Source organism: Muntiacus reevesi, chromosome 15 (assembly GCF_963930625.1).
Source record: "Muntiacus reevesi chromosome 15, mMunRee1.1, whole genome shotgun sequence".
NCBI lineage: Eukaryota > Metazoa > Chordata > Mammalia > Artiodactyla > Cervidae > Muntiacus > Muntiacus reevesi.
In genome coordinates, this window is record NC_089263.1 from 54,456,061 (window position 1) to 54,480,360 (window position 24,300).

A 24,300-nucleotide genomic window follows, 5' to 3' on the forward strand; every position below is an offset into this window, starting at 1 on the left:
CACCTGGCACAAGGTTAACTGCCTTACCTGGGATTTCGTTTGCTACCACTGAAGGAGGGCTTGACTGGTTGCTGCTGATCTGCTGGTGGCTGATCACGTGGCAGCACTGTGGCACAGCGTTATTGACCATGTAGAGTGTGTCTGGCACATTGGACATTCTGACCATTCGCAAACGCACAAGATCTGTTTGTTCCACCATCATCTCGTCTAGCACTGACTGAAAACAATTCAGTATTAACAGAATTAGTCAACCTTACACCTTTGGTAAATCACATTTAGAGAAAGATTACTGCCATCATCACATAAAAAGAGAATTAATTTACTGTCTCCAGTGTATAAAGCCTAAAATTAGTGGTAAAAGGAGAAAGTAATCTCTTTAATTTTTTTTCCTACCTCTTCAATGTTTAAAGGAGCTTTTTGGAGCATCTTTGAAAAGAAATAACCATTTTCTGAAAAGTCTGCTTTAACGGAAGTATTTGAAATTTGAAGAAGGGATATAAAATGAATCAGAAGTAAAATTATACATTAAATCACTATAAAGAAAACAATGTTTATATGGACTAAATATCCTAGCCAATAAGAAATATTCAAAATATAAAATATTAAAGACTGATATTAAATTCAACAGACCTATACATAAACAATTGCTAAATAAGCTTCAGGGGAATCCAGTTCAACAAACTGCAGAATGGTCGAAATGGCATAACGTAAAACCATTCACCACATTTACTGTGGGCATTTATCCACATATGCATGGGTACTGCATATGCGTACATGCACAGGACTGACTGATTAGCTTGCGGCCGCTCTACTTTGAGACAGCAGAAAGGAGAGTAAGTCAAGTTTATTATGGTCCTTTTAGCACTAGACTCAACCTTCCACAGAGGTCTCAGCTGCTTGAGTGACTTTAGGCATTGACCCAAAGACTTGACCCAACCATTCTGCCTCCCCCGCCCACCTCACCCCTTTTTACAATATTTAAAGTGTCAATTGCTTCCCAAGTGATAAAGCATCTGCCTGCAATGCAGGAGACCCCGGTTGATTCCTGGGTCAGGAAGATCCCCGCCACCCACTCCAGTATTCTTGCCTGGAGAATTCCATGGACAGAGAAGTCAGGCAGGCTACCATTCACGGGGCTGCAGAGTCGGACACGACTGAGCAACTTTCAAAGTGTCAATTATTCAATAAGGGGTAGTTTATCAACCTCATCAATAAATTTCTCACAAATCCTTTCATATATTTTTCTCTCACAAATCTTTTCATATATGTATCTTAAACTAGGGATACTCCAACAATAAAAGGGAGAAAAACTTTAAGGTAACTATGCTTCTATATCCAAACACATTATATTTTGCCTGTTAATTCATTTCATTAAGCTTAAAGGTGATTTCTGACTTTCAAAGACTGTCAGTTCCTCAAAAGCTCACCCCGAAGTTCCTTGGCTGAACATGTCTAATAAAATTGCAGTATTTCATACTGCAGTATTTATCATATTTACTTAGAGAGTTCTTTATAATATAAATGGTAATATAATATAATGCCAACTTTTTATTTAGTAGACCTGAAATTTTGTTTTAGCTTGTACACTTTTTTGAAAGCTAAATACAATTTTCAACAGTCAGCACTACAGAAATATGTTATAGGAAGTCATGGCATTTCTTTAATTTACAAAGGGAAGAAAATATGTTTGCAGTCTTCTTTCAAACATTTTTCCCACCCTGAAGATAACAACATATTGATGACCATTTCAGTAAAATGAAGTTTTTTCCAAGCTAACAGTCTGCAAGAAAAACTAAGATGAGAAAAATGTAAGATACAACTTAATATGATTTAAGTTATAAAAATAAAAACATGCTTGATAATTAAACATTTTGGAAAACTACTCTGGGGAGAAGTCAAAGCAGAATTTAGTTTCACTTTTCTTATTAATTGGACATTTAGGCTATTTCCAAATATTTAACTGATACCACAATAGATATCTTTGTGTTTATAGTTTGTAATAAAGTAGTTTAACATCTTAAAATGGTTTATTACCTTTGCTTCTTCTACGTAGGGAGAGAACAGTCGAGGACGAACATAGATTCCAGCATTTTTTTGCCGTAACCAGGCATTTGACTTTCCACCTTCTGTTGTAGGAAGCATATCTGATGGAGGAGTACTAATCAAGCCTCTTTTCATCTTGAAAAATAAATTATTTTTTAGAGAAACAGACATTTGTGTAGCACAATATTACTAAGATAAAAATAATTATACCTATAAGTCAACATGTTCAAACTTTACCATTTAAATATGAACTTAGGAATGCACATGAAACTTAAACATACTTTGAATGTTTAAAAGTATTTAAAGGATTCAGAAAGCCATAAAAAGGTACAACTTTCCATTTTTCTTTAAATAGAGGAATGATACTTTAAAAACAAGAGTTATATTAATTAAAAATGAGTCAGACTAACTTTCAGAACTCCGATTTTTTTCCTTACTCATCTAGGAATTGATTCCTCCCCCAATCTATCCTCCACAACATGAAACAAGCATATTCTTGGGCCTGTATCTATAGTATGAAGATAGCCAGTCTGCACAGTGGTAGGGGCAGGGCTCTAAGGGAAGAACTGGGCTTAAACCTTAACTCTCCTTTCGACAGCTATGTGGCCATGGACATCTCCTCTTACCTGGGCGTCACCTCAAGGACCCAAATCAGCCCTGGAGATGGGACACTGCAGGACCAACTAAATGCGGTGGTCCTGTGGTTTCCATATCTATGCTAGGAGAATACAAATCAAGTACTGTAGCCCATGAGGTGGCTGTGAGGAGGAAATGAAGGTAAGGAAGATAAAAGGCACTTGGCAGAGTACTTAACATACTCTATAAGAGCACTGTGGCTAACAACCAATATTAGTAAACTTTTACTGGGGACTTATGTGTTGGGCTTTCTTGATAACTCAGTTGGTAAAGAGTCTGCCTGCAATGCAGAAGACCCCAGTTTGATTCCTGGGCGGGAAGATCCGCTGGATAGGGGATAGGCTACCCACTCCAGTATTCTTGGGCTTCCCTTGTGGTTCAGCTGGTAAAGAATACGCCCGCAATGTGGGAGACCTGGCTTTGATTCCTGAGTTGGGAAGATCCCCTGGAGAAGGGAAAGGCTACCCATGCCAGTATTCTGGACTGGAGAATTTCATGGACTTTTTAGTCCATGGGGTCACAAAGAGTCAGACATGACTGAGGGACTTTCACTACACTTATTATGTGTTAGGCATGGGATATTAACAGCAGAGCTATATATTTTCTAAATTTATTAAACAAAAGTTCTAAAGTATTTTTCTAAAACAAACTGAATCTGGTTTTAGTTCCAGATTTTAAATGAAACCAAATATTGTTTCTCTAATATTATTCTTGCTAAATATAACAAACATCTCATTGCTTCATTAAAATTATGTTTAACTAATAAAATATAGCATTACATATTTTGAAAATAGGCAAAAAAATCCTGTAACTCTAATCTGTTATAACTGTAGTATTGTTGATATATTTCCTTCCAATATTTTTTAGATAAATTTTTTCCTAACTAAATTTTAGAATACATAAAAGCACACATTTTTTAGGACAGCAAAATATTCTGTCAAGTGGTTATGCTATAACTTACTTCCCCTGTTATTAGACATTTAGGATATTTCCAACTATGCTTAATGATGATGCTACCAATGTACCAGCTACACTTCCCCTATCAGACAGTAATATTATTTCAAAAACTAGTGATCTAATAGGTAAAAAAGCGATAACTTATTGTCTTATTTTGCTTTCTTTACTCTGTATGTGCTTACTAGTGAGACCTTCTAATCAGAGATTCCATAAACATTTGTTTTCTTCTAGTTTTTCCATATTTCAACTTAATATTTAATTCTTCAATCTAATATGGATTAATTTTGTGTGCAAGTGAAATGAGGATTTAACTTTAAGCACATTTCTTCCCTCCACCACCGATGGGTTACTGTAGCACTGTTTGTGATAGCTTGCTTATTATATGTTTAATTCTTATATTAATTAGGATCTTCTGGGCTATTCTGTCTTCTCTATTATGCTAACATCACAGACTGACTGTTAAAGAGTTTTAAAATGTATTTTACATTATGGAAGAGTTGTTGTGTGGTTACCCAATCATGTCCAACTTTTTTGTGACGCCATGAAGTGCAACACGCCAGGCTTCCCTGTTCCTCACCATCTCCTGAAGTTTGCCCAAGTTCATGTTCATTGCATTGGTGATGCTATCCAGCCATCTCATCCTCTGACACCCTCTTCTTCCGTGCACAATCTTTCCCAGCATCAGGGACTTTTCCAGTGAGTCAGCTGCTTGCATCAGATGACCAAAATACTGAAGCTTTAGCTTCAGTATATCAGTCCTTCCAATGAGTATTCAGGGTTGATTTCCCTTAAGATTGACTGGTTTGATTTCCTTGCTATCCAAGGGACTCTCAGGAGTCTTCTCTAGCCTAGTCTTCTCTAGGCAGGAGTCTGCCTCAGTTCGAAGGCATCAATTCTTTGGCGCTCAGCCTTCTTTACTGTCCAGCTCTCACAAGCGTATGTGACCACTGGGAAGATCATAGCCTTGACTATACGGACCTTTCTCAGCACAGTAATGTCTCTGCTTTTCAACACACTGTCTAGGTTTTTCAGTTTTACTGCCAAGAAGCAACTGTCTTCTGATTTCATAGCTGCAGTCACCATCCACAGTGATTTTGGAGCCCAAGAAGAGGAAATCTGTCACTACTTCCACCTTTTCCCCTTCTATTTGCCATGAAGTAATGGGGGTGGATGCCATGATCTTAGTTTTTTTAATATTTAGTTTTAAGCTGGCTCTTTATTATCCTTATTTTTTCTTTTATAACTTAATTCTTATCAGTTTTTTCCCAGATGACTTTTACAATGTTTCTGTGCAGTTGAAAAAAACTATTATGTTTACAGCATCTTATTAAAGTTATAAACCAATCTGTGAAGAGTATTTTTGCCAACCACAGTAGTAGTGAAAGTCGCTCAGTCATGTCTGACTCTTTGAGACCCCATGGACTGTAGCCCACCAGGCTCCACCATCCATGGAATTCTCCAAGCAAGAATACTGGAGTGGGTTGCCATTTCCTCCTCCAGGTTGTCAATCATTAACTGGAGCAATTCTTATAGTCTAAAAAAATTCATATAAAAATTGTGAAAGTAACATGATCAGTCAGCTCCATTAATTTTTACCTGAAACACAATTTTAGGATTCATTTACCCCTTTTACACTGAACCAATCTCTTCCTCTCTTGCTCTCTGATTTACTGCTATTCTTGAGAGCCTCGAAAGGTTAACTTCTACTCTTTCCATTTAAAATGAGGACTACTTGATCTACACTGATAAATTGCTGGATTAACTCCATTTAGAGACAATGTTTTTGCAAAAGTAAGACATAACACCCAACTCAAGTCTCATCCACTAAACATTTATTTGTGCCATGTGCCAGATACTGGGGACGTAACAAAACAGACATCTGTCTCTGTCTTCATGGAGTTTAGTCTCACGATACTCCATTAGGAGAAGTTATTTACAATGATAAAAAAAAAGACATCATTTTCATGAAAGGGATAAATGAAGAAAGATACTTACTGCATCACTTAGGACTTCACTGTTTATAGGCAAGATGTGTTCAATTCGCACAAAAGGTAAGAGAGAGGAAAGGATCTCTCTAAGCTCTTCGATGTCCAGGTCCCGTCTTTTCACTCCTCTCTTGTTCACACTATGAGCAGTGCCACTCAGTAAGTTCGGCTCTATGACAGAAACAGAAAATGAGAGGTCTCCACTTAAATCCAAATTTCCAGAGAAAGGTTCTCTTTCTTCTCTAAGTATACTTTCAGCAACCCTCTGTATTAAATTTACCTGCTTCATAAAGTGTTATTAATAAGTTATTTTTATGGCTTAAGAAGATTCCTTAATAGAGATATTCTTGGACAAAGAAAAAGCATGGTGTCGACAGTATGATAACATTCTTTATAACTGTTCTGCATTAAGGAAGACAGAATACTTTTCTGCATACTAACTCAAAGGAGAAAAAACAACAATCTATTATAATCTAGTTTGATCAAGGGCTTTTTCTTAATGTTCCTCACTTTTGGGGCCAGTTTTTTTTTTTTTTAAATATAACTTACAATAAGGGTAATACAGAACAAATGTTATTTCTGTTAACTGTAAGTTATGAGTATGCTCATTAGGCTACTATATAGATTTAATAGGAATTTAATGAGTATCTAAAATTATATCACCTGATACCTTAAAGCAGCAAAACCTAATATACACTCTATTTAACTTTAAGAATTTTATGAGTCTCCTAAATTTCCACAGAAATGTTAATGCATAAAAGTTCATGTGTAATATATTTCCACTGTCCACAGCAGAGAATAAATGTTTTTTTCATGGGGTATTAGTGAAAGAGGAAGATCTGAAGTATATATATGCTTTTTGATAGTGAGGTGGGAAGGAAAATGACATATATGGGGAATTTTTAATCATATCTTTAAACTAGGGGGCTATATATATATTTTTTTTTTCTTTTTGCTTAAAAATAAGATCTTTATCATTCACAATATAAATGCTGGATTTTTTTCATAAATACTGGTATTTTCCCTTAAATAATGTGATAAAGAGATATTGTTTTTTGAGAGGCTTATTAAAATTGTTGCCAGTGTGTGGAAAAGCGTTTTTGTTCTTGCCTTGTTATGCTTTGGCTTCAATATGTATATAAAGCACTGCTTTTCAAAAGAAATTTTTTCTCAAAGTAGTGGTGTCCTATTTTCAAACGAAATATTCCATGAAATCCCAAGATATATAACAGGTAAGGGCAGAAACCTTATACATGAAAGTGACTGAAATAAAGGTGCAGTCTGGTCCGTGCAGCTTCCTTCTCATCTCTGTGGAAGAGACACCCATTCTAACCCAGCCAGAAAACCACTGAACAATGGAAACTTTATCAATGATGTTCATTATCTGCCCCAAATAAATATGACATATCATTACCAGCCTTACATCAATAAGTCTTTGATGATTATGGAACACTATATACACTCAGTTCTTGTTACTTGGGGTGGTATTGTTCTATAAAGCCACCACAACAATTAGTGAATACTGAACCATTGCTCCTAAGGGAACAGAGTTAGGTTCCTTTGAGCCTCTGGTCACAATATTTTTGTCAGCCAATGAAGACAAAGCCCTGTTTCATGTATGTTTCTGTTTAAGGACACCTTGTTAGTATATACTGTTGATTCATTAACAATGAGCTCACAGCCCACAGCACTGTAACTCATGCACCTGAACAATGCTTATCTAACACATCTTTTCTCCATAAGGCACATCATAGCCCTCTTGAACTTAGGAACACTAGACAGTATTAATAGTATTACTCTTGGAGGCTATCTTAGACAGTGGGTTTACTAGAAAATCCTACTAAGACATAAAAAACACAGCACTAAAAAGACTATGAAAAGGCCACTTGTTTGAGAATTGAAGTTACGATGGCAGCGTATCACTTTGTTTACCATAAGCTGGAAACGTATGACAGGGGACTCAAATTTGTCATTCTGTGCATCTCTGCAAATGACTAAAAGTGTCATGAGCACTGATTTGGGGATCACAAATAAATTTTAGCAAGTAGGTGAATTTGCAAATTTAGAATCTGAAAAGCAGCAGCATAGACCGTATACCGGCATTTCAAAAATGTCCCAAATTAATAGTAGTGGGTTTTATATTTAAAAAATTCAAACAAGTATACTATCAAGGGTGAAACAGATCACCAGCCCAGGTTGGATGCATGAGACAAGTGCTCAGGGCTGGTGCACTGGGAAGACCCAGAGGGATGGGATGGGGAGGGAGGTGGGAGGGGGATTGGCGGGATGGGGAACACATGTAAATCCATGGCTGATTCATGTCAATGTATGGCAAAAATCACTACAATACTGTAAAGTAATTAGACTCTAAATAATAAAAATAAATGAAAAAAAAATTTCAAATCTGGAACTTCTAAAGGCTTCTGCAGGCCACAGATTAAATTAGGAGAATTAGATAGGAGGACTGCTTTTGCTTCCTAGAGCTTGGCAGCAGTATATTAAAGGAACACTATAAAATGATTTGAAGGCAGGTTCAGCTTTACTTTTTAAAAATATTTTAAAATGTGGGCAGAAAAACTCTAGGTATACTAAAAGACACTGACTTGAACACTTCAAACATGTGAACTTTATGGTATGTAAATTTATCTAGTTTTCAAAAATGAGAGGAAAGGGAAACCTGCATTTAATTTTTCAAATTAAAATATTTTGAAAAAAAAAAATATATATATATATTTTGATTTGGGTTCACTATATAGACACAGAACTATATAGAGGAAATCACACTGGTGGGTGGGCTCACCCTAGGTAGAGATGTAAGACTGCTACATAAGCACAAGCTCCCAAAGTTAAGGTCATAACTGACATATGGTGCTGGCATCTCTCCTGTAGTAGCCCCTAGTTGGAGGCCATGCAAAAGTATCATTTCTCCTTTACCTTTCACAAAAACTTCAAATAAACAACAAACATGCTTTCCTTTGGTAGTCATTTTTTTTTTCTCAAGCAACATTCACATAGCATAAAATTTGCCATTTTAACCATTTTAGAGTGTACAATGTAGTGGCTTTTAGCACATTTATAATGCTATGCACTTATCACTACCACCTAAATCTAAAATATTTTCATCAACAACATGCCTTTGTAACACTTTACTCATTAATTGAAAAATTACACTCCAACTATAAATCATTCAATATACATTATTAAACACACAGAAAGAGAACATTAAGAGTTACAGTTTAAAGTGCAAAATTAAACTTTCTGATATGTTTATTTATAACCAAGTATACCCTTTCCACTAAAGGATTTTTACTGATTGTAAATATTTCTATTTTCACCAGGCAACAGTGGTAACTGTCAAGACTGATGTGCAGCATATACTTTAGTAACTTCTGGGAAAAACTTACAGTTGCAAGCTAGTTCTCTGAGCTTACCTCTGTCTGCTATTCTCTTCATTAACTGATGCTCACCCCATTTAATCAGATATTTAAGGATATCTTGTTCACTTGCCTATAATAAAAAAGTTTATATTTATTTTAGTGCAATCAGATAGACGTTAACCTCATTAAAGACTCTTCTTATGTCATAAAGTATATACAATGTGTAACGTGCCACGTTTCACTCATTACACTGGCTGTTTCAAATGTCTGACCTAAACCTGTGGTATACCAGGAAGCAAATACATAGACCCAATTATATACATTTGGTCCAGTAACCTCACTCTTGGCTCAAACTAAATTTTTACTCTTATTTCCATCTTTATTTGTTTTTAAACTGTTTTCTTTCCCTGTTTTAAATTTATCTTACCGTATGGTTTCTATATAGCTGCCTTAAATTCTTCTGGGGACAAGATGGAGATTAATACATGAAAGTAAAAGTGTGAAGATACAGTGTTACTGCTGTCTCCTTCAGGAGCAGTAAAAAACAAGTATGGCAACTTGTCTTGGCAGAAGACACTACGATCTCCACGAAGTATGCTACTGACTGGTGAAGGACCCCTCAGGCACAGTCTGTGAAATGGCAATGTGCTTCTCATTTCTTTGTACTGCACTTAAAATCTTAGGGCATAATCCAGGTTGCTCTCCAAGTTTTTTACATTCTAAGAAGAAATGCAAAGATTCTAAACAGTCATCAAGTTCAGTTCAGTCGCTCAGTCATGTCCAACTCTTTGCGACCCCATGGATCATCTCATCCTGTGTCGTCCCTTTTTCCTCCTGCCTTCAATCTTTCCCAGCATCAGGGTCTTTTCAAATGAGTCAGCTCTTCACATCAGGTGGCCAAAGTATTGGAGTTTCAGCTTCAACATCAGTCCTTCCAATGAATAATCAGGACTGATTTCCTTTAGGATGGACTGGATGGATCTCCTTGCAGTCCAAGGGACTCTCAAGAGTCTTCTCCCAACACCACAGTTCAAAAGCATCAATTCTTCAGCACTCAGCTTTCTTTATAGTCCAATTCTCAAGACATCCATACATGACTACTAGAAAAACCATAGCTTTGACTAGATGGACCTTTGTTGGCAAAGTAATGTCTCTGCTTTTTAATATGCTGCCTAGGTTGGTCATAGTTTTTTTTCCAAGGAGAAAGGGTCTTTTAATTTCATGGTTGCAATCACCATCTGCAGTGATTTTGGAGCCCCGTCCCCCCCAAAAAATAAAGTCTCTCACTGTTTCTCCATCTCTTTGCCATGAAGTGATGGGATCGGATGCCATGACCTTAGTTTTCTGAATGTTGAGTTTTAAGCCAACTTTTTCACTCTCTTCTTTCACTTTCATCAAGAGGCTCTTTAGCTCTTCTTTGCATTTTTTCCGTAAGGGTGATGTCATCTGCATATCTGAGGTTACTGATATTTCTCCTGGCAATCTTGATTCCAGCTTGTGCTTCATCCAGCCCAGCATTTCTCATGATGTACTCTGAATATAAGTTAAATAAGCAGAATGACAACATACAGCCTTGATGTACTCCTTACCTGATTTGGAATCAGTCTGTTGTTCCATGTCCAGTTCTAACTGTTGTTTCTTGACCTGTATACAGATTTCTCAAGAGGCAAGTCAGGTGGTCTGGTATTCCCATCTCTTGAAGAATTTTCCATAGTTTATTGTGATCCACACAATCAAAGGCTTTGGCATAGTCAATAAAGCAGAAATAGATGTTTTTCTGGAACTCTCTTGCTTTCTCAATGATCCAGCAGAAGTTGGCAATTTGATCTCTGGTTCCTCTGCCTTTTCTAAATCCTGTTTGAACATCTGGAAGTTCACGGTTCACATACTGTTGAAGCCTGGGCTGGAGAATTTTGAGCATTACTTTGCTAGCGTGTGAGATGAGTGCAATTGTAGAGTAGTTTGAGCATTCTTTGGCGTTGCCTTTCATTGGGATTGGAATGAATACTGATCTTTTCCAGTCCTGTGGCCACTGCTGAGTTTTCCAAATTTGCTGGCATGTTGAGTGCAGCACTTTCACAACATCATCTTTCAGGATTTGAAATAGCTCAACTGGAATTCCATCACCTTCACTAGCTTTGTTCATAGTGATGCCTCCTAAGGCCCACTTGACTCAGCATTCCAGGATGTCTGGCTTTAGGTGAGTGATTACACCATCATGGTTATCTGGGTTATGAAGATCTTTTTTGTGTAGTTCTTTTGTGTATTCTTGCCACCTCTTCTTAGTATCTTCTGTTTCTGTTAGGTCCATACCTTTTCTGTCCTTTATTGTGCCCATCTTTGCATGAAATGTTCCCTTGGTACCTCTAATTTTCTTGAAGAGATCTCTGGTCTTTCCCATTCTATTGTTTTCCTCTATTTCTTTGCTTTGATCACTGAGGAAGGCTTTCTTATCTCTCCTTGCTATTCTTTGTAACTCTGCATTCAAATAGGTATATCTTTTCTTTTTTCCTTTGTCTTTTGCATCTTTTCTTTTCTCAGTTATCTGTAAGGCCTCCTCAGACAACCATTTTGCCTTTTTGCATTTCTTTTTCTTGGGGATGGTCTTGATCACTGCCTCCTGTACAATGTCACAAACCTCCGCCCATACTTCTTCAGGCACTCTATCAGGTCTAATCCCTTAAAGCTATTTGTCAAAAAAAAAAAAAAAAAAAAAGCTATTTGTCACTTCCACTGTATATAAGGGATTTGATTTAGGTCATACCTGAATGGTCTAGTGGTTTTCCCTCGATTTAAGTCTGAATTTGGCAATCAGGAGTTCATGATCTGAGCCACAGTCGTTTCCTGGTCTTGTTTTTGCTGACTGTATAGAGCTTCTCCATCTTTGGCTGCAAAGAATATCATCAGTCTGATTTCAGTGTTGACCATCGGGTGATGTCCATGTGTACAGTCTCCTCTTGTGTTGCTGGAAGAGGGTGTTTGCTATGACCAGTGCCTTCTCCTGGCAAACCCTGTTAGCCTTTGACCTGCTTCGTTCTGTACTCCAAGGCCAAATTTGCCTGTTACTCCAGGTAGCTCTTGACTGCCTACTTTTGCATTCCAGTCCCCTATAATGAAAAGGACATCTTTTGGGTGTTAGTTCTAGAAGGTCTCGTAGGTTTTCACAGAACCATTCAACTTCAGCTTCTTCAGCATTACTGGCCGGGCCATAGACTTGGATTACTGTGATACTGAATGGTTTGCCTTGGAAACGAAGAGAGATCATTCTGTCATTTTTGAGATTGCATGGAAACACTGCATTTCAGACTCTTTTGTTGACTATGACGGCTACTCCATTTCTTCTAAGGGACTCTTGCCCACAGCAGTAGGTATAATGGTATTCTGAGTTAAGTTCACCCATTCCAGTCCATTTTAGTTTGCTGATTTCTAAAATGTCGATATTCACTCTTGCCATCTCCTATTTGACCACTTCCAATTTGCCTTGATTCATGGACCTAATATTTCAGGTTCCTAGGCAATATTGTTCTTTACAGCACTGGACTTTACTTCCATCACCCATCACATCCACAACTGGGTGTTGTTTTTGCTTTGGCTCTGTCCCTTTCTTTCTGGAGTTATTTCTCCACTGATCTCCAGTAGCATACTGGGCACCTACCGACCAGGAGAGTTCATCTTTCAGTGTCCTATCTTTTTGCCTCTTCATACTGTTCATGGGGTTCTCAAGGCAAGAATACTGAAGTGGTTTGCCATTCCCTTTTCTAGTGGACACGTTTTGTCAGAACTCTCTACCATGACCCATCCGTCTTGGGTGGCCCTACATGGCATGGCACATAGTTTCACTGAGTTAGCCAAGGCTGTGGTCCATGTGATCAGATTGGTTAGTTTCCTGTGATTGTGGTTTTCATTCTGCATGCCCTCTGATGCATAAGGATAAGAGGTTTCTGGAAGCTTCCTGATGGGGGAGACGAACTGAGGGGGAAACTGAACTGACAAATCCTAATTCCTATAATGTCTGCAACAGGACAGTGAAAGAATAAGGTTAATGAAAACAGATCCTAAACAGATCAAGACCGATTATGACAACATATGTACTGCAAAAGCAATGTATAAAGGAAAAATACAAATGCTAAGTGGATTATTTAACCCTTCACTGCACTGTTGACTGAGATGAAAAGCATGTCGTAATTTTTCTAGTACAAATAAAGAAATAGGATATGGCTTAATGAGTTTACAACTTCATAACATTAAAACTGCTGTACAGTTACCAGCATAAAAGTCATACAGCCAGTGCAAAAAAAAACCAAAAAACCAACTTGAATAAACTACCTCAAAGTATTTTTTTAGCTTATTTTAAATATACTGTTAGTTTAAATTACTTAATTATAAATGATATAAGAATACAAGAATTTGTTTAAATGTACTTCTGACTAAAAATAAGTAGTTGAAAACATTAGTATACTTCAGCAGGACTCATACATTGAGTTTTAAGAAATGTCTGAATAGGTCAGAAATTGAATGTTATTCTTACTTCGTGCTGCTTTAGTGTAAGTATCTTCTGATACTTTACCAAAAATAAAAGAAACTCTTACAGTGAATCCACTATTAACAGACGCCAAGAGAACCACCACTGGGATATGCTTCTGACCCTGCCTACTGCCACGACCCCTTTGGTGAACAGCTGGTTAGGACCTGGGCTGGTTCACACTGTTCAGTGATGGTGGCAGTGTGCACAAAGGGCCGAGACCTAGAAATCTTTGGCTGCACAAATATGAAGAAGGCATTCCTGGGTGGGCTGCTCCCTGGATGGAGAATAACACAGTACAGATGGGCTTCCTGGTGCACATATGAATGACAATGAACTTGAGAGGTGTATAAATGATTACCTGTAGGTAGTCAGACTGGATAGCAGTAAGCAGATGGTCTTTGCTGAGTTCATAAAAAACATCCGAAGTCATGACCTGGGAAAATTCCTCACAGAGGAAATGTAAAGCTTGTCGGTGCACCCACTTAGAGCCATATGGATGAGAGCTCCACTTGAGGATGGCAATTAAGGTATCTAATGAGATGCTTTCAGCAATGATATCCTCACAGCCTAAAAGAGAAGGCAAATACTTCTTGAGATTAATCATAAATATTATTGAACATTAGTGTGTTAGACACCAATCTTAAAAGGAAAAAAGAACACAGAGATAATAATATCTCATGGAAGTCACCAAGACTTGATGAGATGGGGTAGCAACTGGTAACCATAACAGATTTTGACAACTACAGGGAATCTGCTGTTCCACAAAGATTTACAGAAAAAGGTGGGAATCCTCATAACTGCTTAAGAAAATAAACATCTATGTACAACTCAAAATCTGTATAAGACATAGCAGAGAGCACTAGACCAACACGGAAAGAAGGAAGAATAGGTAGGAATGATGCAGCTATGAGAATTGACAAGTTGAGGTTTGGATGACACCTGACGGATAAGTGAACCCACACTTACGGATATGGGTGGGCTATCTTCTAGGAACTATGAGGATATCTGTATTTGGTAATATTCTAGTAAAAAAACAACACTTTGCATTGTTGATAGTTTCATCCCTTAGAGTACTGCAGTTTTTTATTTTCATTTGTTGAACTAAAAAGAAATACATGGTTTAAGTGAAAAGGACCAGGATCCTGGAGAAAGTGACTATGGCGCTTTAAGAAGAGAAGAAAAACATCTGAGGATAATCAGCTATTTTCCTTAGGAAAAATAATTTCAAAATACAAAGATAAAACACAAATAGAAGTGGAGTGACAAAGACTGTGTAAGGGAAAATGGCTTAAGTTGGACAGACATTCTTCACAACTAAGTTTACCATAAAATACAAAAAGAATCCCAGTAATGGGATTAGATGCCACTGTCACCACCACAAATGTGGCTAAACAGGTTGCTCTCTAATGAGCTCGGAGGTTTAAAAGATACAATAAAAGACAGAAAGGAGACTTTCCAAGCTCAAAGTTCTTGTGAACCTATGAAAAGAGAAAGATAATGATTCCCATTTTCAGGTGATGTACGATCATTAGGAGCCAACATAGAGTTTGTAAAAAGTGACGCATCCTCCCCTTTTGATTATGACAACAGAGAAACTGAGTATCATAGAGAACTATGTAACCTGATTTCTGTAAAGCATTTAACAGAACACTTCATGATGTCTTCAGATTGTTAGCTCAGAAGATGGGGACCACTGTCTTCACTATATCACTGGTATCTTCTTCCACACGGTAGACACTGAATAAAAATTTGCTGAATGTACAAATGAGATCTTTGAAGGTAAGACAAAAAGATGTGGAGGGGTGACAGAACAGTGGCTAACAGAACCATGTGTGAGAAGCACTGGCCAACTCCCGAGATGGAGGGGAGAGTCTCTAGCTTTCTGATGTTCATCAAGCTGGAAAGTAGGCGTCAAAGTCTTGAGACAACCTAAAACTGGGAAACACATTTAAAAATATCCTGGACAAAATGGTCAAAATTAGCTAAAAAGATGGATCAAAATGAAGGTGAAATCTAACTTAAAAAATCGTAAGTTCTATATTTAAAGAGAGTCAACTACAGAGTAGATGACAGGAAGAGCTAGCTTAACTACAACCATTATGTAATTATAGTATCTGGGTATATTAACTGAATGAATGCAAAATGTGAGATGGTCACTATAAAGCTAAAACAATCATAGGCTTTTAAGACACAAGCATAGAGTCGTAATCAAAGGAACAATGTGGCATTGCTGTCCTGTTGGATGCTGTTTTCTGTTCTAAGCCCTGTGGTTTTAGACCGGCAATGACAAAACTCTAGAATTCTCAGAGGAGGGCAAAAATACCGTGAAGAGTTTGAGATGTGTTAATGAAAAAAGCTCTGAACAAACAATATTATTATTGATTTATGTAACAGAAACCCAAGGAGAGACGTAAGAGCTATCTTTCAATGTCTGATGGAACCTCATGAGGCAGAAAAAAAAGAAGACCAATTATCTGTGGTTCCAATGGCAAGTCCTGGGAAACGGATGGTAAAAGAAGAGATTCTGACTATTAAGAAATTTCTAACAATCAAAACTGTTCTCCTTGCCTCTCCTCAATAAAAGGATCCCTCCAGAAAAATGCCAGGTGCAGAGGTTAGCTCATCACGTTATGGGTAGAGTACCAAGAACCCTGGGACTTCCCTGGTGGCTCAGCAGTAGAGAATCCACCTGCCAATGCAGGAGACATGGGTTCGATCCCTGGGTCAGGAAGATCCCCTGGAGAAGGAAATGGCAACCCACTCCAGTGTTCTTGCCTGGGAAACCTTACGGACAGAGGAGCCTGGTGGGCCACAGTTCATGGGGTTGCAAGAGTCAGACATGACTTAGCAACTAAACCACAACAATAACCAAGAACCCTTATGGAACTAAAGAAGGATGACATCCAAGCTTTTTTTGGTCATAATGATAAAATCATGTTTAGAAATAACAGAGTAAGAGTGTCTGTATGCAATGAGCACTCAGTTGTAAGAGAGTAATTAAATCTAAAGACTGAAGATTAATTTGTCTAATCTAAACCTTAAAATGGCATCCTTATAAAGTGACATCCGCATGTAAATGACACCAGAGGCATGAATGTGTGCTCAAGAAAAGTGGGAAATGTGGAAGTCCTGGATAGTTCTCATGATGTTACAGTAAGTCCTGAATGCCAAGCGGAGGAGGACAGGCCACGCCCAGTGGCCTGTGGAGGACTCTGTCAGTCTGTTGTTTTAAAGCAGGCGGTGCAGTAGAGTTGAGTAGCATGAGTCAACATGACAGGGAAGGCAATCTGGTAGATGTGCTTGGGGACAAAGCAGGGCAAATTAAGAGAAAAAGTGGTTATTTAAAAGAATGTGTCACAGTCCTACTAAAACCAGGATATTAGCAGAGGAAAGAGAAAGATAACATCACATGTTTAAACTTTTCAAGTTTACAAAGAATTAAGACATGAATGAAAAACGGACTTTGAAATCAGATTGTCTTGAAACCCCAACTTGGGCATTAAGCAGAAAAGTCACGTTGGGCAAACCACTTACCCACCCTGAGTCTCTTAATTTTTCCTTCATAAATCCTCCACATTCTCTAAGTCAGCTGAGATATTGCCTCTTTCAAAAGCCTAGCTTGAGCCCATTCCCCAAAGCCTAAGTCAAAAGTTAGGTGTCCCTCCTACCTAAAATTTTCCACAATGTCCTGTGTTTCTCCCTGTAATAGTATTAAATTCTCATACTAGTTTGGTTTACATTTCTGACATATTTGTTTTTTGACTCCTCTATCAGACTGAGCGCTCCTCTGGGGTAGTGAACCCCCTTTATCTCTGACGCTATAGCACCTGACACCTGGTAGATAATTAAAAACAAAACATAATCCTAACATTTTTGAAACATTATGTACCAAGATCTGTGCATAATTTTTATAATATTCTTGAAGAAGGTAATATTATAATTCCCATTTTACAGATGAGAAAACTAAGACTCACAAAGACTAATTAACTTGCCCAAGGTCATACAGCCAGGAAGAAAGTAAGTCATACTTAATGAAACATCTTTTACTTCCATCCTAAAAATCTCTTTCCTTGTCATGCCTCTTAACTTAGGTCTTCTACTAATCAATGCTCATCGTAACTTCTTCACTTAGAACTGCCTCTCTCATGAATAGGAAAGCACCTTATAAATTCACCAAACATGGTGATGTTAACTCAGAAATGTATAAGAAAGTTGGGTTAAAACAAAACAAAACAAAAAAGTGGAAGGGACATTTTAAAGAGATTTATCTAGTATTATCAAAATTCGTATTTTCATGTCATAGTAAACAATTTCACTTAGTGGTAATTTATCTTTTGTCAAGCTTGTCAATAATGGAATGAAAATGTAAATACTATAGCAGCAAGGTCAAATGGATGCTGGCAGGGAAAAGCTAGGAAATGAGATACAAAGAGGCTTCATACAAAGACATTTCCTTGGGAAAATCTGGACCAGTCTTGTAAGTCAAAAAACACTACTGCACACTCAAAGATGGTCAGATTCTTGGTGATGAAGTGTTAATAACCCAAATCCCCAAAGACTAATGGATAAATCAGAAGATTCATTTTTGTGCAGCGCAAATATTCACTTCTAGTCAGCAGAAAGTCTATCTTAGCTCTTCTCAAACTATCTTGCATCAAGGAACAGATTTTTAAGTCTGTTTTTTAAGTTTCCAATCTGCCATGAACCAATACTTTAGTAAAATTCAGTAAAAACACTGATTGAATACTGTGGCAATGTCAAATTGCTACAGAAGTTTTAAAATGCATACTCTCAATTTCCTTATTATCTCATTGTAGACCCACTTTCAATCAGTTCAGTTCAGTCGCTTAGTCGTGTCTGACTCTTTGCAACCCCATGGACTGCAGCATGCCAGGCTTCCCTGTCCATCACCAACTCCAGGAGCTTGTTCAAACTCAAGTCCATCGAGTTGGTGATGCCATCCAAACATCTCATCCTCTGTCGTCCCCTTCTCCTCCCGCCTTTCAATCTTTCCCAGCATCAGGGTCTTTTCAAATGAGTCACTTCTTCACATTATGTGGCCAAAGTATTTGAGTTTCAGCTTCAGCATCTGTTCTTCCAATGAATATTAAAGACTGATTTCCTTTAGGAAGGACTGGTTGGATCTCCCTGCAGTCCAAGGGACACTCAAGAGTCTTTTCCAACACCACAGTTCAAAAACATCAATTCTTCTATGCTCAGCTTTCTTTATAGTCCAACTCTCACATCCATACCTGACTACTGGAAAAACCAGAGCTTTGACTAGATGGACCTTTGTTGGCAAAGTAATCTCTCTGCTTTTCAATATGCTGTCTAGGTTGGTCATAGTTTTTCTTCCAAGGAGAAAGCGTCTTTTAATTTCAGGGCTGCAGTCACCATCTGCAGTGATTTTGAAGCCCCCCAAAATAAAGTCAGTTCCCATTGCTTCCCCATCTATTTGCCATGAAGTGATGGGACCAGATGCCATGATCTTAGTTTTCCGAATGTTGAGTTTTAAGCCAGCTTTTTCACTCTCTTTCACTTTCATCAAGAGGCTCTTTAGTTCTTCTTTGTTTTCTGCCATAAGGGTGGTGTCATCTGCATAGCTGAGGTTATTGATACTTGTCCCAGCAATCTTGATTCCAGCTTGTGCTTCATCCAGTCCAGCATTTCATATGATATACTCTGCATAGAAGTTAAATAAGCAGGGTGACAATATACAGCCTTGACATACTCCTGTCCCGATTTGGAACCAGTCCATGGTTCCATGTCTGGTTCTAACTGATGTTTCTTGACCTGAATACAGATTTCTCAGGAGGCAGGTCAGGTGGTCTAGTAGTCCCATCTCTCGAAGAATCTTCCACAGTTTGTTGTGAGTCACACACCACTTAGAACAGTGCTGAACAGTGAGTAACACCGTTCTATCTAAAATCCTTTCCCCTCTGTCAGTTTCAGGATATATGGAGGTCAGACTGTTTCTTCCCATTTGGTCCTAATTAACTTCCAGAAGGCATGCTCGCTCTTCTTCCCTATAGAACTCACTGACTACATTTCCTCACTACAGACAAAATATTACTTTATTATATATTTCTTTCAATACAACTAAATGACACAGAATGACTACTTTATCTTTTTAAACTAGAAGTTTAGAGCTTATGAGACTATTGTCCACATATGCTAGATTACTGTTTAGAGATAGTCCCTACTAGCAGTTTTCTGATCCTCACCATCTCTCAATGGGCAGAGTGTTACTTCCCTGCAATAAGACTTTGGAACTGGCTATGAGATCAGCTTTGACAAATTAAATATTTGGAATTCTCCAGGCCAAAATACTGGAGTGGGTAGTCTTTTCCTTCTCCAGGGAATCTTCCCAAACCAGGGATCAAACCCTGGTCTCCCACATTGCAGGCAGATTCTTTACCCGCTGAGCCACAAGGGCAGCCCAAGAATACTGGAGTGGAAAGCCTATCCCTTCCCCAGTGGATCTTTCTGACCCAGGAATTGAACCAGGGTCTCCTGCATTGCAGACAAGTTCTTTACCAACTGAGCTATCAGGGAAGCTCAATAAAATGTTAGTGAATGTGGTATGACCAAAGGCTTCAAAAGTCCTTCTGGGAACTGGGCTTGCCCCCTTGCCTTCTGCCACTGCCATGGTAAGAACAGATGGAGCTAGTCTGTTGGTCCCAGGAGGAAAAGGAGCAGCAGTGGGAACAGAACCGCCAGTCCTACTCAACCGCGGTGGCCATCAGAGTGACCCCAGCTGCTGCAAACTTAAATCTGTGATTTCAGTTCACCTGGAAATTTGTGACAAACATGTTTTTTGTTAAATGCCACTGAAATTCTCTGGTTGTTGTTATACAGCAATGGTTGACTAATAAACCAGAGAACTTTTTAGATTAATCAAAAGCTTTTAATAATTTCCTTATAACAGAAAAACTCATCTGGAGCCTAGACATTTGATATCTCAAAGATGCCCATGTATTCTGCTCAGATGGGAGATCTTCAATGATGCTGCTGTGAGGTTGGCAGAGAGTATGAAGTAAACATTTTACAGTTCTTTCTTGCTTGTGTGATAACTCCATTTTACAGATCCATCTCCTACTTTTTTAATCCTTTCTATTCTCTTTCACCAGAATATCTTCTTTCTAATCCGTAACGATGGCAGAAATGTTTCTTTTCAAAAATTTGAGCTATATAACATGAATGATCAAGGCAGAAATACAAAGAAGTAAAACAAATTAGACATTTAGTAATACCTATGACTGTTGCTCTGCATGTTAAGGGCCATTTTCTGTTTTTATTATGAACATGTTTGATAACTAAAATACACTTCGATGTTGACAGATTTTCTGAATACATTGTCAGGATCTGTCTTTACGGCTGCTCTCATACCCTTCATTACTCCCAGGTACATCATCATACATGTTTCACCAGTATCAGTGGGAAACCTTTTCACTGGCTCATAGCCATCAGAAAATATATAAGCTGCTTCCAGATTTAGAATTTCATATTGGGTTTGAGGTGGGAAGAGGAAGAAAGAGACAAGGGGGAAGAAAGAAAAGGAATCAGGGAGGAGATTATGGCATGCCCCACAACGTAAAGCAATACGGTAAGGTTAAAGGAAAACTGGCCTTAGAGCAAGCCCTTCAGTGGTGACTCTTCAGTGCCACCAGAGTTAGAATTAAGACTTCAAGTGCAAATAGGCTCGAGAAAAGAGCTGCTTCAGTTCTTTCCTGCTAAACTGTATGGGACTGATTCCAAATCCTAAGGAAAGGAATTATGAAACAAGTGGGAAGTGACAGCAGCATGTAGTAGTAGATAGAGCACTGAAGGTTCTGGATTCAGGTAATCATATCACTAACTCTTGGCTCTCACTTATCACCCACTGATAAGTGCTGGATCAAAGCACCCCATGCTCTGTTGGTCTCATTTCCTTATACCCAGGATGAAATAACGCCATCAGAGTTCTGAGGATCATGTTAAAAATACTCAGGAGCCCATGCGTCCATGGGGCTTCCCTAGTGGCTCAGTCAATAAAGAATCTGCCTGCAATGCAGGAGACCTGGGTTCAATCCTTGGGGTGGGATGATCCCCTGGAGTAGGAAATGGCAACCCACTCCAGTACTCTTGCCTGGAGAATTCCATGGACAGAGAAGCCTAGTGGGCTACAGTCTGTGGGCTTGCAAACAGTCCAGCATGACTGAGCAATCAACACGTTCACTTTCAGCCTGTCCATGAGCACTATGCTTCTCCTAGACAAGAAATCTTCAATCCGCTGTGCCAACTCACCCTCCTTTCTCTCTCCCTCATATACACACATGAAACGAACTAGTTAATGTTTCTGATTCTTCCTTCAAAAACACTATTTGATTAGTTTTGTTTTCTATCAACACCACCTTGGTTCAAATACTCCGTACTTCACACCTTAACGATAGAAAAGCTTCCAACTGTCGCCATGACTTCAGTATTCTAGTCCACAATGATCACATGTTCAAAGGTTTGCTTTCTAAGACACCACTATCAGCACATCATCCCTGTACATCTGTTTTAAAAAGACAACCAGAATCCCAGATCCAAGGCAGAAATGAGCATCAGACACATGGGTGAGAAGACAAGTCGATCTATGCCTTAGTGCCTTTCACTGCTAGTCCCTGGACTCTGCAACACCTGATAGCTGGTTAGATGAATGCTCCTCTCTGCCGTCTTTCAGGACCATTCTGAGGAAGACTGTACAAAACTCCTCAAGGTTCCTGGCAGGCTTGAAGCCCCATAAACTGCAATGGTAGCCAACACTATGGGCCACTCTCACGCTGCTTTTCCTCCTCCCTGGTTTCATTCCCCCCAATTCTCCCCTGTTCATGGGATTCCTTACCAAATAACTTCCTGCAAGCAAGCCTTTGTTTTAGGCTGCTTCAGCGCAGGCTATGGGGGAATGGGAGGGGACACTCACACTATGATAGAAAGACAAGCGGCTCCAGGAAATAAGATTCTTGAGAAAGATTCTGGAACTAGATCATTCCCCTATAAGATGGCAAAGAGGACCCCACTTCTAATGGCAAGTGGGATGGTGACAATCCCTGCCTGTTGCAGTATGACAATACTAAGATTTTTCACTAAGTGAAGTGTTAGCTTAGTAGTAGTGGTTGTGGTTGCATTTGAATGGAGTGATTCTAAAGACCTGGTGCTGGCTGGCTTAAAAGTCATAAAAAAAAGAAAATGACAGTCACTCTTGAAGCCTAAGATTTCTGTCAAAACCAGAAAACTTCTAGATTGGTGTTCAAAGATACCTTTATTTCCTAGAGCTGCAGAAAAGACTGCCAAAACTTAGGCTCAAGATTTAATTTTATCAGATCTATGAAGGAGACTTGAACAAAGTCTTGACAAATCTATGACAAAATGTGGATCCTGAGAGGAAGAGCTGGACACAGAAACCTTGAAAGGGGCTATCTGGTGGATGAGGAATTCTAAGCCCCAAGATTCACTTGAACTTTCCAGGCTGGGAGAAGCAGCACCCTGCTCCCAACTCCCCGCTAGAGGACAGCAGCCTTCTCTTGCTAGAAGCCCTGAAGGTGCCTGAAAAGACAATGCTGTCCTCTTCAGTATCTGCCCCAGCCTCCTCTCACTAAGCTCCAAACCAATAATCAGGATCTGTTCAAGCATAATTACAGTTTGAGGGAGAAAGTACAATCCCTGTTCTGGGAAGAAAGAGCATATACAACCAAAGAACTGCACGACCTGGAGGTAAATACTGTGGGAGTGGTTACTGAGAGTCCTGGGCCAGCATGCTAGGTGTGGGGCAGGACAGCAGGAGCAGGAAGGAGTTCTTCCAGAATCCAAGGGACTCAACTGCAGCACCTTTTGGTGCTTCTCTGCTCAGTGATAACGGAACGTGGGCAATTGCAGATACTTCTGGGATGAAGGTCTGAGTCCTCTCACCTGGTAGGCTACCTAGACTTGCTGAAATGTTGGCAAAGCAGGAAGAAAATCTAGGTGTAGTGATGGAAGACGGAGACTGTGCTGATCTGTACTATTTAAGCTTGTCTAAGCGAAAACTCTCTTTTCCACGATCATCCCAAAAGCTGGCCAAAACAGAAATGTGTGATGTGAAAGGAAGCAGCAGCAGCCATCCCTCTCTAAAAATCACTGAAGCTAGATGTGGTGGAAGGCAGACACGGAGGTGCCCGTGGACCCTAGCTGGTCCTTGCTCTCTGCACTCCGCATCCGCTCTCCCTCCCAACTGCAGCTCTGCTGACAACACTGGCCCCAGGCCGCCACCAGGAGCTTGGCTGCAGACCCAGATACAACTGCCACTCTCCCCTGCGCAGCCCCAGCTTACTGGCTCCATGTCCTTGGCTTCCCAGGTTGACTGGTTGTTAACTCCTTTGGGTCCAATCCCCTCCACCACAGCAGACCTTCACTTCCCCAGCTTCTCCCACCACTGTATAAGGACCAATTCCTGTAATGATTCCCTTACCCCATATGTCAGTGTTGCTCAGCTTCCCTGATTGAAACCGAGTGATACAGTTATGATGAGACTATCAAATAAAAGCCTCCACCCAATTGCAGCAGCTGGGACTGTGGCTAATTGTATCATCTTTCCTGAATTGAGTCTTTTAGAGAGGTGCGGCTGGTTAGCACCTTGAAGGCTCTGTGGTAAATTGGATATAAATTACTGCTCTCCTCTAATTAAGTTAAATCACATGAAATTGTTGATATTAAACCATTCTACCCTACGAAACTCAGAAGATTAAATAATGTGTTTGTTTTCTGTTGCTAAACA

General features: G+C 39.1%; 1 protein-coding gene across 1 annotated transcript in view; it reads right to left on the minus strand.

Moving 5' to 3' along the window:
- BTBD7 (BTB domain containing 7) overlaps positions 1 to 24,300 on the minus strand; it is a 98,659-nt gene that overhangs the window by 11,876 nt on the left and 62,483 nt on the right. The window contains exons 4-8 of the mRNA XM_065906235.1: positions 13,882 to 14,090; positions 9,053 to 9,128; positions 5,632 to 5,792; positions 2,035 to 2,178; positions 28 to 217 (exon numbers count right to left, since the gene is read on the minus strand). Of these exons, the coding sequence (XP_065762307.1) occupies positions 28 to 217; positions 2,035 to 2,178; positions 5,632 to 5,792; positions 9,053 to 9,128; positions 13,882 to 14,090 (780 nt within the window). The remainder of the gene's footprint in view (positions 1 to 27; positions 218 to 2,034; positions 2,179 to 5,631; positions 5,793 to 9,052; positions 9,129 to 13,881; positions 14,091 to 24,300) is intronic.